The sequence below is a fragment of the Centruroides vittatus genome, unplaced genomic scaffold, assembly GCF_030686945.1.
Source record: "Centruroides vittatus isolate TY-2023 unplaced genomic scaffold, ASM3068694v2 scaffold_386, whole genome shotgun sequence".
NCBI classification, from domain to species: Eukaryota; Metazoa; Arthropoda; class Arachnida; order Scorpiones; family Buthidae; genus Centruroides; species Centruroides vittatus.
In genome coordinates this window covers 314069-329613 of record NW_027122706.1, presented here as the reverse complement: position 1 = coordinate 329613, position 15545 = coordinate 314069, and the positions used below count along the sequence as shown (strand labels likewise).

The following is a 15545-nucleotide window of genomic DNA, read 5'->3' as shown; positions in this document are numbered from 1 at the left end:
GATCTTGAATTGGAGGTGAATGAAGATGACATTGAAGAGCATATAATGGAAACTGATCTGACGACAGAAAAACTTGAATGAAGAACAAGAAATTTGGTGAGATGTCCTCTTTTGTCTTCCTATTTTTCAGAAAAAAACCAATGCTGACATCAGCTATTAAAGATCTTTTGAAGTGGGAGGATGTCAGAACAATGATCTTAGAATGGCATCCAAACCAGGTTGAGGTTAATAGGCTCATGGATCTCTACAATGACAATTCTATTAATTACTTCCAAAAAATCTGAAGAAGAGAGAAAAGCAGTTTACATTGGACAGATTCTTTAACATCCCCACAAATGGAAAAAAAATGACTGATAAAAATGCAAGACTGTGTATGTATTATAATTATTACATATAAATAAACATAGTAAGAAAATATATAATTTTTTATTTATTTTTGGGGTTTCCAGAACAAATTAATCAAATTCTCATAAAAATCTATGGTAAGTCAATAATTGGTTAACGAACAGTCTGGGTAGCGAACATGGTCTTGGAATGGATTATGTTCGTTAATTAATTGATCACCCACTGTATTTTTTTACATGTTAATATGGACATGTCCTTGATATCTATGAGTCTTTGCTGGGATGCTGTAATGCGCAGCATAGACTCGTATAACATATGTAAAAGGCACTTATTGAGTGCTTTTTGGGAAACCTTTCCAATATTTTATCAACTAATCCAAACCAATATTGTTGATGAGTATGAAATAGTTATGTCAATATGCCATTAATGTTGCCATTGTATAATGTTTCTAAACATCTATGGTATCTGTTAGAATTGTCTAGTTATAATGTCAATAATATTTAAAATTTTGAATCTAGAAATAGAATTGCATATATAAAAAACCAAACTGTTAAAAATATGGAAAACATTACTTAACCAAACAACTGACTGATATGTTAAAATTGTTGACATCTGGAAAAGCTATGTAAATATTTTTAGTTAGTTACTTTGACTTGACTAATAGTAATATGACCAACTTTTTTACAATGAGGAGGAGGACACAAATAAATTGAAGGAAAAAATATTGTAAATAAAAGAAACATTTTATTCATTGCAACAATAATACACTATAATAATCTCTACTGCATGTGTATGTGCTGTGTTATGTTTCAGTAAGAAGTAAACAAAGCTACTTGCATGCAGCGCACTCTCTCAAGGTCTCCTGTGCAGAGCACATGCATTTCATAATCGAGTCTTGCTGCACTGTACCAAGCCTTGATGAACCATCATGTCAAATACAAACACATCACATTATATTGCATATAATGTGATGTGTTTATTAATTATGAGAATTTAAATACATTATGTTAAATTGAATTTAAATGTTTTATATTGATTAATAATGTTTAGTTAGTTAAAATATTTTTCTGTATCAATAATAGAATATTAAGAAAGCTAAATTATAATAAATCACATTATATGTTAATTCTTTTTCTCTATGTCCTTACTTTTTTAAATTCTTTATTATATCATTGTCTATGTTGGACTTTGTATGTTAATAAAAACAATCTTTTTCACCAGGTGAAAAATGAAGATTGTTTTTCTGAATAAGATCATCTCTATTTGCAAAAATGGAAATAACATCAATATAATAAATTCTATTAATATACAATGTCCAACATAGACAGTGATATAATAAAGAATTTAATGCATTATATGTTCTTATAATAATGTGACTGCATCACTGCTCAAAGGTTTTAGCAACCCTGACCAAAAAAAAAAAAAAAAGGAAATTTCCAAGTTTTTGAAATAGCAATGAAAGTAAAAGTAATTTAAATCTACAATTCATATACTTATTGCAAAATTGCATAATCCAAAAGTGTTGTCTGTGGAACAATTTATTTTTTTTTTGTTTTTGTAGATATGGTATTTTTTAAACTTGATAAAATATGTAGCTGTTTCTGCAGAGAATCTGATCAGCCAAAATTATGGGCTTATGCTATGTAAGAGCTGCTATGTTTTTGCATACTTTTAGTTTTTTTTAATAAGTATTAAACTTTTTTTATAATCATTTAAAAATGACATTCATATCTTCAAACAACACTTTACATATATTACACACACATAGTTCATGCTTTTATTGTGCAAAAATTCACTTTATAATTAAAGACAATATGAAGAAACTACAAAATATTAAATTTATGTATTTCTGGTTAGCTAAACTTTTGAGCAGTCATATAAGATAGAAATATGGAAGATTATTTATGATATTTATATCTAAAAATATTATTTGCTGTTTTTATATATTTATTAATACATAGTATTTATTTTATATATTTCCAGGTGATATTTCTAAAAATTAGAATTTTAATTTTAAAAATTACTTATCTATCATGTCAAATTTTTATGATTAGATTTATTATATTGATGATGATTGTTTATATTGTTTACACAAAATTTAATCATTTATTTAGATGGTGGTTTAGAAGAACTCATTGATGAGCTTAACAGTGGAAAAGTTATGTATGCTTTTTGCAAAGTAATAGATCAGAATACGAGTTTACCAAAATTTGTTTTGATTAATTGGGTAAGTAACATTATTTAAGAAAGTTATTTAATATTTTTACATTTTGAAATGACAGAAAAATTGATGACAACTAAAGAAAATATTTTTTATTAATCCATTATTTATAACTTTATTTCAAAGTATAAAAGGGATATTCTCAGAATATTAGAATTTAACAGATTATTAATTATTCTACATCATGATAAAGAATAACTACTAATCTAGTAGTTATTCTTTATCATGATGTAGTAATCTGTTGAATTTTAATACTCAGAGTAAAAAGTATAATTTTTGTATCAAATTTTATTTTTTTACATTTACCTAGACATTCTGAAAAAGATTTTTCTTTCTACAATCCAAGAACTTGAGATACGATGTATTTTGAGATACAGTATTCTGCCATACTAGTTCAGTTATGCACAAGTCTTTCATTAGGCATTTTCCAGATCAATGGATTAGTTATAAGGTTTCATACTTTAACCATGTAGATCACTAGTCACCAAACCTTATCTTGTTTTCTTTTGTCTGTAGACATTTATTAAAGATTACATGTACAAAATTCTGTAACAGAGTTCAATGATTTGAAATCAAAATTATGTACAAGCAAGAAATCAGATTTATTGTAGCATAATTTTAAACAAACTATAATAAATAGTGATGTAACGAATATTCGGTTACTACCCGGCTATATTCGGTATTCGGCCGAATACCGAATATTTAAATCACTATTCGGCCGAATACCGAATATTTAATCACTATTCGGCCGAATAACGAATACCTAAAAACAGGAGTAAGAAATAACAAAAACACAGTAAATTAATCATTTTTGTAACTTTTATTAATGCTGAACATTAAACTATAATTATTAAAGTTAATAAGAAATAGCATCTAACTTTAGTATTAAATTATTTCGTAATTAAATAATAATATAACCTTTATCTAGCTCGATATCTTATGGCATTGATGGCGTGTAGGTTAGAATGTATCGGGCATTAATGTTATTGTTTAGTTAATTATGTTATATTCGTATTCGCGTACATTTTAATATTTATACGATATATTTGAACTGTTCCACAACTGGAGAGAAACCAGACCATATTATGTCACCACAAAAGTATATCCTTAGGGTACTATTCAGTCTACAAATACGTAGTAAAAACAAAATTTTAGTGTTTAATTAAAGAGTTAAAATGATCGATTGCAAATAAAATAACTTATAAGTTATAACTTACATCTAAATACCAACAACTGCCGAATCATAGCGGGCTATTTACGGCTATTACATAAATTATAAACCAATTTGGCACTAGAGGTAGATGTTAGGCTCCGTCTCATATTAACTTTAATAATTATAATTTAATTAATTTAAATAATTTAGACCTAATGGAAGAAAAAATCATAGTGACAGCGGGCCAATAGAGAGCACGGTGCGCGATCTTTGCCATAATGCGGTTTGCACGCCAATTTTCGTACGTGCGTTAATCAAGCCGAATAGTTAGGCCGAATATTCGGCCATTCGGCAACGCTCCTGGCCGAATATTCGGTATTCGGCCACGCTCCTAGCTGAATATTCGGTATTCGGCTGAGGCCGAATATACTATTCGTTACATCACTAATAATAAATGTTCCCTCCCTTTTGAGAGTATTTGAATTTCTGTTAGGAGGAAATTAATGATAAAAGCTTATCAGATGTAAATAATAAGCGTACAAGAATATTCAAAAAGTACATATACAGTGGATGATCAGTTAACAAACAGTTCAGACTGCGAACAAATCAGACAACAAACACTTTTGCGAAAGTTTTTTATGTTCAGACAACAAACACATATTTGGATAATGAACACCTGACAGAATAAACACGGGAAAGATGCTGCATTTAAGATTTGTAAAACGATATTTTAATGGCATATATACATGGTTTATGGAATCAGACTTTCACAGTTGTATGCATAACCTTTTTGGCACTAGTTAATTTCTGTTCTTTAAATTTTTGTAAGTACTTTTCTGGACTTTTTATTTAAAAAATTTATAATAATATGGGGCCTAACAAGAGTGGTGTCAAGAACTGTGTTTGCCATAGAAACTGAGCAAGAGATAATAGCCAAGATAGAGAGTGAGCAGAAGATGTCTGATATTATATGCAAATGACTTCAACAGGTCTACAATAGATACAATCTTAGCTAAGAAAGATATAATCAAAAAGACTCAAGCAGATAAATGAGTTATAAAAATTGCATCTGAGAAACAAAGATGTGCCATCCATGAAAAAAATGGAGAGATTGCTTTTAGTTTGTTATTACGTGTAAATAAACATAGTAAGAAAGTATATTTTTTATTTATTTTTTGGGGTCTTTAGAACAAATTAATCAAATTCTCACAAAAATCTATGGTAAATCGATAATTGGTTAACAAACAATTCGGATAGCAAACATAGTCTTGGAACGGATTATATTCATTTAACCAATCACCCACTGTATAAAGAATTGTAGTTCTTTATAACAAAACTTCAATTCACAAACTCGTACATCATAACCGAAAGTGAATATATTATTTTTAGTGATTCTGCACCCATTGTTCTTGGACTCTAGAGCAATAGAAAAAGATCTTAGAGTATACAGTGTTCGAGTTCCATAATCAATGCTGGGTTTGGAAAATGCTTCTCTTGGTATTATATCAGCTATTTATCACAATACATTGCTCTAGCAATAAAGTTAGAAGAAGGTATTATATTTTTGTTTCAGGTTGTTATTTACAGGGTTTCACCATGAAGAAAGTTGGGAATTTTCATTAGTGTTTAGGAAAAGTCAGGGAATTTACTCCCTTGGCTGCTTTGTTCATTTTTTGCTCTCAGTATGGTTGACCAAGTACAGCTGTCTGCAGGCAGCAAGAAGTAATGTTGTGCAATGCAACTTAAGGAAAGGGATGCAGAATATTTTCAGGACCCAAAATTTCTCTCATACATACCCATTTCCCAAAAATTATTTCACACAAAATAAAATAATAATTTATGAACCAACTAATAATAATTATTATTATAAAGTTTGGAAAATTCAAATTAAATCAAATATATAATTAAATAGGCCTGCTATACAATTTGCCCTGCAATATTAATTTGATAAGTTAACATAAAAATATTTTAGATTGAAAGAATGTTTTATTTTAAGCAGGTGTTGTCGTCATCATAGGATGGCATATACAACTGTAAAATTGAATTCAATGCCATCCATGAATGATTATTTTTATTTTTAGCACAGGCAGTAATTAACAGACTTTTTGACATTTAAAAATGCAAAATTTCTTTATGATGATGACTGCAAAATGATTTTTGTGTCTCAAAAATTTTGGTTAAAGATGAACTTCAAAAAATGAACACCAAAAAATAATTTAAAAATGAAAATTTCAAATTTGGCTAGAAAATTTTTGTATTTTTGAAATTATTTTACCACCATGGCCATTTGTCCACCTTTTAAAACACACTTACATTATTGAAGTTAAATTATTTTAACTAAAGTTAATAGTTAAAAAAGTTACTAGGAAAAATGACATACATTTACAATTTAAATAATTTCAGTAAAACATTATAATTTTTTTTTAAAATTATTTTAAATTTTAAAACAACACAAGCTGGGTTTGGGTCCTGGTAATTAATACTGGCTTTGTTATGTGCTTAGCCCATCAATGACTGAGTGGATAAAACACTGGTGTTGGTCAAGGTTTGCATCTCACCAATGGGCTGGCCACATAGTTTTCCAGGTTTCCCTTGTGTATCTAATACCTAAACAGGGTCAGTTTCCTAAATAAAGCCTTCCTAGAGCATACTTCCTAGGCAGATTGTTTAAATGGTATATCACTCATTTTGATATATTTATCTGCTTTCCTTATCCGAAAACACTGAATTTTTGCACAGTGTGTAATGCTGATCATTAGAAATTTTCATATCCAGGTATTTGAGATCATTTGGATTGCAGATTTCTCAGCAATGTGTAGTTCATGGATCTGTGTGGGTGTGCAATTATGTGACTGGAATCCTTGAGTTTATAGAAGAAAAAGAAGTATATTATATTGTGCAAATTAATAAATGTTTCTGGTAATATTTACCTTTATTAAAATACACATTAAAGTTTAAATATCTTGTTTAATGTTTAGACAATTATTACAGACTTTTACTTCTTTTACTGATAGTGCAGATTAATTTTTAAAATTAATATTGATTGTTTAGGTGAAGAATTACAAAATGCAATAGGACATTGTAATATGCCAGGGGATCAAACTAAGTCCCAAATATAATTTACAGCAATATCAATTATCATTTGTAAATTTTAAAACACCTTTATTAATTATGTAGTATTATGAATTTGAGAAAAAAAGTCTATAATACTTAACATACAGTAGGAAGCAAAGGAGCTGAGAGTGACAGAATAAATCAAAACAGGGAGAAAGAAAGAGAGAGCTAATAGTACAAGGCCTATACAAAACTTTTGACTTGATTAGATTATAATGAAGTAGATCCTTTTTAATGAAACAGTGGAATGTGAAATAAAATATTTATCATGCTGTCAGGAAAATTACGTGTGGGGAAAGAAGACACTCCATTCCTTTTTAAAGGAATCATCAGTCAAGAAAGATTGAGTCTCAGCCAGGTTGTTTAGACAAGTTTCAAGATTAAAGATGAAGACATTGAAGAGGATGATTTCACTACTTTCCTGTCCTTTTCCCTTTCTCCTTTGAACATCTTTCATTAGCATTAATCCCAATAAACCTAAATGTTTGACTTTTGAATATAATATAAAACAAATTTTATTTAACATAGATATTTGAGTGTGCTTTATATAAATACAAGAATAAACTAATATAAATAAGTTATTTTATATTTTACTGTATAACATACATTGCATATAAATACTTGTCACAATAAAATAAATATTTAATATGTATGTAAGAGTTCAATTGCATCTTATTTTTATTGGATTTTATGTCCCTGCTTTAAGTGAATTCATTTAAAGTGGACACATTTTGGTCCCTATTCAACCATTGAAATCTGCCGTATGTAAATTTAGTGTAAAATTCTGATAATTTCAAATCAAGTTTTTATTTATTGTAATAACATTTATAAGTGAAGATTGGTTTGGAACCATTGTTGTGTAACTTGGTAATGGTAACTGTTTGCTTTGCAAAATTGAGTTTATCATTTTGGGTTGACCTTTTCTTCTAGCTATTCTAAAAGTTAATTTTAAAATGTTTATGATAGGATGACTACTTACTTCTAAATCAAATTTTTAGATAAATGAATTTTTTTATAACTGATAAATTATAACCATTCAGAAGAAATCTGATAATATTTACTTACTTTGTTTATGTTGCTTTGAATTTATATATCAAATTACATTAAAATAAGTATTTTTTGTTTTATGGTTTGATTTTATTGAATAAAATTTATTAAAATTTAGAGTTTTTGTTTCTAGCAAGGTGAAGGTGCACCTTTATCCAGAAAAGGAAGTTGTGCCAATCATGTTGTTGATGTTGTAAACTTCTTTAAGGTAAAAAAAAATTTGTTGTTATTTCAAATTTCCTAAAAAAATTTTTAAGCCTTTTTTACATAAAAAGATTTTTCAATTTTTATGGAATACAACCATTTTCACTTAATGACCAAGTTCTGTTTCTATAATTAGGTCACTAAGCAAATTGGTTGTTAAACAAGGAACTTAATCATTTTTATTTATTCTAGGTAAAGAAAGATCTAAAGGAAATGTCAACTTGATAATTTACATCTCTTACATATTACAGAACATAAAAATATAATCAATAAAAACAACAAACATGGATCCATTAATTATGCAGTAAAAAAATAATTACTAATTTAATGTTTTCAGTCCTTTTCATTTTTTATGTATTTTTATGAAAAGTATAATTTACAGTGTTTCTATGTATGGGTTTTTTTAACTATGGGTAATAGACATTTTATATATTTATTGATTTTGTCATGTATTATATGATATTATAAAATACATAAAAATAACCTACATGTGCATTTTTAAATTTGTATTATACCAAAAATGGAATCTAGTATAAACTGTTGTTACAATATGGGCAGCTTTGTTCTTTCTTATGAAATTTTAAATTATATATGTTTCCTGATGAAGGTCAATGAAAAGGACCAAAAAACATTAGATTAGTAAATATTTATTAATGGTTCCATGTTTGTTGTTGTGATAGTATAGTTACAGAAAGGATTAAAGGACAATCAACAAAAATTATAAAAATGAAGTACCAAAAAAAATTAAAGCTCACTCATAAAAGAGATATTCAGGTTAATATTTTAGTCATTGAATTCTTCAAATAGAATGCACAATAATGTACAAATTTATAAATGAGATGTGGTCTTGGTCAGTATTCACTACATGAAGCATTTGCTTTGTGCAGTGAATACTGACCAACTATAAGAACTAGACTAAGATTAAGAATGGGTGAGAGAGCTGGTTGTAAGTCCAAGCAGCTGTTAAATGGGAAGATCATATAGTGAAGAGTGGTTGTATAGCCTTGTAAAATGACTTTATTAATCAGTTTTTCCAATTAGAGAATATTTAAATCAATTAAAATTTATTATTGATTATGTAATATTAACTATTATGTATAATTAGTTGCCTAATTAGAAGACCTAATCAAAATGTTACAAATAACAAACAGCACTATATTATAATTATTGAAAATTAATACTCATGTATTTTATTTATAGTTTGTAAATAGCCCAGAAGCTAACAATGTTTGGTTAATTGAAATTTGATAAATACAAGAAAATTCTGAGAATAACAAAAGAGTAAAATCATTGAATTTTTAAAGTTTTAAGATTAAAAAATTTGTTTTTTATTCAGGAACATTTATATTTTTATTAATTCGTAAATTCTGAATGGAAATATAAATTGTAATTTGTGTAGCAGTTAAATTGAAAAATACTGTTTAGACAAGGTTAACCATATTGATGATACCATTTAATTATTTGAATTAAAATCTGGTGGTTTAAAGGCAATATATTATGAGACAGTTTTCTATGAATTTGATTTAGAAGTTGATTTTATAATCAAAATGCTAGAGTAAAATCACTTTCTAATTGTCTAACCTTATCAGTATAAATAACAAATTAACACATTTTATTGAAAGAGTCGTATTGATAATTTTTCTTGCCTTGAATCACATCTATAGAATACTGTTATGATCTCAGGAAAAGTTACAAAATTTGTCAATTCATTGAATCAAATTTTCAGTAAGAAAATAAATTTATGAGTATATGATAGTGAAACACGTGTCTTTTGGAACTTAATTTTGTCTTTTGATAAAATTTAAAAAATTATTAAGATAGTAATAATAATTCTATTGGAAGAAACTTCATCACAAAAAGACTAAATAGTCACACAGCTGTTCTGTTGACTCTAATATCAAGAGATGGTAAATAATTTAATGCAGTAATTTTGTTTCTATATCTTTAGGACTGAATAAATCTATTTAATCTGTTATTTTATTCATCTATAAATTTAGTAAAAACAATTTAAAAATGTAAAAGGCAATTAGATATTGCTGTTATGTTACAGAATATACTTAAGCATTTTTATAATATATACCTTTTGGCTTTTCATTATGATTTGGTGGAAATTTTATGATTGGATGCTCTCCTAATTCATTCATCTGGATTTAGAATGGATATCTTAAATGAATCACTTCAAATTTATAATGTAATAAAGAAAAATGTTTTTTTTTTAAGGGAGCTCATGTAACAATTAATGCCCGTACAGAAGATGATGTAGAACCGTCGTTAATAATGGAAAAAGTTGCAAAATCAACTGCTTCAAAATTCAATTTCAAAGAAAGATCAGATCCTGTAGAAAATATAACACCAGTGGTAAATAAGATTTTAATTTTAACATTGAAATAAAATTTATTGAAAGTTATCATATGAAATTTTTTGTTTAGTTTTATCTTTTTTGTTCTTTTATTGACATAAATAAATATAATTTTTTTAAAAATTTCTGTAATGGTATTAAAACTTTAATTATCAATTAAATGTCATTGCATAGTAAATAATTTTATTATTCAAGAAAATACTACCATATTTCCTCAATTCTAAGATGTATCATGAGTTTAAAACTGAATTTTAAGCCTTTATGCGGGAAAACATTTTTAAATGATCAATTTTATTAAATTTTGCTAAGTAACAAGAAGTTAGAAATGCCATGAAACCAGTAATTTTTGACAGATCTATTTCTATGCTCTTCTGTTTTATACAATAATTTTTTTAAGCTGCATTATAATGTTATCTGTAAGGCATTTTAAATGTTAAAAAGGAGTTTAAATTATTAATAAATGATTGTTATCAGCAAAAACTCATTTGAATTTATATAACTGTTGAAAACTACAGCCAAGAACATCTGTTATATATGATATGTATCATATGATATGTTCATAAGGCATTTAATTATTATTTTGGCCTAAGATTGTAAGATGCCATCGATTCTAAGATGTATCTCTATTTTGAACAAGTAAAAACAGGTAAAAAAAATGCATTTTCAAATTAATATTAATGATTATAGTATAACTGAAATTATCTTTATCATTCAGTTTTATAAAATAAACAAAAAGAGTATACAGTAGAAGTTTGTTAATCAGACATCCAATAATCCAGAATTTCCTGTAATCTGCCACTCACTGGCAATGTAATTTGGTAAATAAACGTAGTCTACATTGCATTGTGTTGAACAAATATTACTTTGTTAGAGCTGACACATGCCTTTTGTGCTTAGTAACATGCATTTTCTTTCCTGTAGATCAATGAGAGGTCTAGTAAGTACACTTAAAACAGGTTTTGTACATTTGGAGCATGTATAACTTCAACGAATCATATGTATACAGTACATATCTGGAAAGTAAATATTACAATATGTGCACACAAATCATTGTGAATGTTGATTTTGTGCAATAATAATGTATAATGTGTTAGTTAATATTTTTGCAGGTCTTTCAATCAATTTTAGCATAATATAGTCATCTTTACACTGAAGAGTATATATATGTTACAGTCAAAACCTGTTTTTAGTTAGAACACGTTTCAACTAGTTGAAACTAGTTTATACTGGACGTCTTTGTTAAAACCCGTTTTGTTTAGTTAAAACTAGTTTTAACTCAAATTCATTTTTGACTAGCAGTAAATTCTAGTTTTACCTAGACAAAACTGGTTTTGTCTAGTTAATTTACTGCTGTACATGTTTTGATTTTAGCTAAAACTAGTTTTAACTTTTAACATTAGTTAAAACTAATTTTAGCTACATAAATATGTTTGGGGGAAATAAATAAAGTTATGTATAGTGATTCGGGGAAGATGCCTAACATTTTGCTTATGAAGGAAATTATAATGATAATTTGGGTTTTGGAGGCCTCTAACGAAAATATCATATTCTTGAGCATGTTTTTCAAATAAAACTTTGGAGTATATGAAAAATAATTGTATATTGTGTTTGTAATGATGACTTTTTTACTGTCTGACATTTTAGACATCTCACCCCAAGTATCCGGGTGAAATGCCAAATGCCATTAGGATAAGATAACAAATATAATTGCATAAAATTAATTTTCGAATATCTTAACCAAATTTAATTTATTGCATATGTAGTACAAAGTACTTCATAGTAAGTATAACAGCACAGTATAAGTATTGTTAAGTTTCCGCCCGTTCTAACGTGCTCTATAGCTAGCTGAAAGCTCTTTTCAGTCCAAAAACCTTTTTGAGATGTCCTTATATAATTTCTATGCACTAAAATCCTGCAATAAAACGAGAAAACAAAAATTTATTTAAAATAGGCATGTTACTCCAATAAAAATGTGGCATCTTTCCCATTTGTTGTGGTAAGATGCCTAGCGGAGTCAGGTGTTCTAGCATGTCCGATCAGGATCGGCGGTAGCTCACAATGGAAACTTTAGAACCTTAACTACATCACACATTAATTGTTTTTCGCAATTTTTAATAAATTCTATTTTAACTTTTAGTTTTAAAATGATTCTAGAAACATTTCACAACAAAATCTTTGTTCTTGTCTTGCTTTTATTCTTCTCAGATGTAGAAAATGAGGTAACGGTAGCCAACTATAGCTTTCCGGACTCAATATTGGCCCAACGATTCATCATACAAATACATGACAATATCTGACGTCACCGTTTGAAAATATCAAAAAGTAGGCATCTTCTCCCACTTACCATCTTACTCCGAATCACTCTATATGTTGCAGTCAAAACCAGTTTTTAGTTAGGCTGCATTTTAACTAGTTGAAACTAGTTTATACTGGATGTCTTTGTTAAAACCCGTTTTGTCTAGTTAAAACTAGAATTTACTGCTAGTCAAAAATGAATTTGAGTTAAAACTAGTTTTAACTAGACAAAACAGGTTTTAACAAAGACATCCAGTATAAACTAGTTTCAACTAGTTAAAATGCGTTCTAACTAAAAACGGGTTTTGACTGTAAGATATACAAACTGAAAGCACACAACACTGTGCACTGGTACAAAATGTACAGCAATGTGTGCAATGTTCAGATTGTATATAACATATTGAACTTTGCAAAAAATTAAAAAAAAAACAGTAATCCAGCATTTTTGATAATTTGGCATTGTGTGGTCCCATAGAGACTGGATTAACAAAGTTTTAATATATATAATACTTCATTTTTTAAAAGTAAAACTTGAAAGCTGCCATAACAAAACATATTTTTCTTTTACAACATGAATATGCAAGCATAAATGAAAGCATACAGAATAATTTGTCCTGAGTCACATAATGCCATTCCCAACAATTTTACATTGACTCTCACACAGAATGTTGTTATGATACTGGATTTAATTGTATGTTTTGAATTGTAAATGAATCATCAGAATGAACTTAACTATTCTGATTAATGACCATTACAAGTTTTTTCCATTAAAAGTGAGTATAAGGAATAATCACCACCTTAGTTAACATAAAAGATTTGAAGTGAAGATTCAGTTCAAATTCCTTATGAAAATTATAAAAAGTTGGATTGAATTTGAATCCAAATCTTTTAATGCAATAAGAGAAATCTTATCAATATACAAAATAATATTCAATTATAGTAGTCAATTATAAATTTAAATCACTGGATTATTTTCAAGTTATATTTTACAATGATGTTTGTATAACTTAATTATTTTTGGACTATATTTAAATTTATGAAATCTTTATTTACTTATCCAGTCAGCATTTTTGGATTTACAGTTCTATTAATTAAAAAATAATAGATTATATTAGTTGAAATTTTTATTTTACGAAACATTTCATTTTAAATAGAATGTATTTGATCTAAGACAAATAAAAATGTATTTTAGCAATTATGAGAAGAATTTTTTAAACAAAATAATTAGTATTATCTGCAACCAGCAGAGTTTAGTAGAATATTTAAATGACTTAGTAAATATTTTTGATAAACTGAGTTAATAATTCAATTCATAATGTTTTTTCTTGTTTAAATAATTCATATATGTTTTCAGGGAAGTGTGTATAAGCGAATTCAACCAACACGAGAAATTGATCCTATTGAGAGAGAGAAATTTTGGATGAAGGAACAAGTATGAAAAACATTAAAATTTTTTTTTTTATAATTGAATTAGTTAAGGTGATTGAGTTTTAAAAAAAACTAATTTGTTACTTAACAGTTCAAAATTGCTTTTTTATAATTATATTTTAAGAATTCAGATTTTATTATTATAGTATTTAAATTTCATAATTGTGATTTTGTGAAATTGAAAGAACATTTCATTTAAATACAACTTCAATAAATGAGATATCATTCACAAAATTAAAAAGAAATAGATTTAATTTGAAATCCATTATACTAAGAAAGAGAATGTTAGATAGAAATATTTTTAATGTAGTTATAATAATTTTATTATTCAGCTGTAAATTTTATGAAATTTAAAACATTAATTAATTATATTTTGAAAACTTAACTTTAGGAAGAAGAGAAGAGAAGAGTGGATGAAGAAAGAAAACGTTTAGAATATGAAAAAAGGAAGTTAGAACAAGAAAGAAAGGATAGAGAAGTAAGTTTGTTGAGTTGTATTTGATTTAAAATTATAAACCCTTTCCCAGCCAGGGTACCGATCTACCGATCTATCGTTACCCTAATTGTTTGGCAAAACAGCCAGGGTACCGATTGATCATTACCCTGTTAACAATTGATTTTTATAAAATTTATCTACAACAGAGGTCAGCACTTGACGGCATCCTCTCGTTTATCGTCTGTTTCACATATTTTTGTCTAGGTGGTGTTTTGTTTACTTAAAAAATTTTAATTATTGGTTTTTTTTCCCTTTATTTTTCATTTTCTGATAATTTTTTTTCATTTTTAGCATATTCATGCAATAATATTACTATAATAAGTTCATTAATGCTATAATAAGTTTATTCAGCTATAATATGTTAATGCATCATAAATATTCAAGTTATGACCTTCAGTTCTGATATTTTATATATTTTTTTAATTTTTAATTTTTAATTTTTTTTAATTTAAAATATCAGCAAATGTTACATCTATTGCTACTGGTAATCATATGTTTATTACGAAAATATATAATCTTGTTTGACATGAAATGAATAAAGTATTTTAGTTCAATATATTAGTTGAAAGCAGAATAAAGTTCAGATTTCAAACAAATGTTTGATATAATGTGCGATAATTTCACAACGAATAAACCTACATGCATAAATGTTACATCAAATTGTACAGAACAATATTCTAAGTAGTTCTGGCTCAGTGACAATAAGAATGAAGTAACCAGACAATGTTAATTTTGACAAAAAGTAACAAATTTTCAAGTCTGAATGTCAGTTATCATATATTATTTTTTTTCTCATAAATTTTTCAAACAAACTTTATTGAAAAATGTCCTATTTAAAACTAACTATATTGATAAATATATGTGATTTTTTTCATATGAATAA

At 27.0% G+C, this 15545-nt stretch overlaps 1 protein-coding gene across 1 annotated transcript in view; it reads left to right on the top strand.

The window, feature by feature from the left end:
- Abp1 (Actin binding protein 1) overlaps window positions 1-15545 on the top strand; it is a 33871-nt gene that overhangs the window by 8196 nt on the left and 10130 nt on the right. The window contains exons 3-7 of the mRNA XM_067286939.1: window positions 2460-2572; window positions 8014-8088; window positions 10305-10442; window positions 14093-14170; window positions 14558-14644. Coding sequence (XP_067143040.1) covers window positions 2460-2572; window positions 8014-8088; window positions 10305-10442; window positions 14093-14170; window positions 14558-14644 — 491 coding nt within the window. The remainder of the gene's footprint in view (window positions 1-2459; window positions 2573-8013; window positions 8089-10304; window positions 10443-14092; window positions 14171-14557; window positions 14645-15545) is intronic.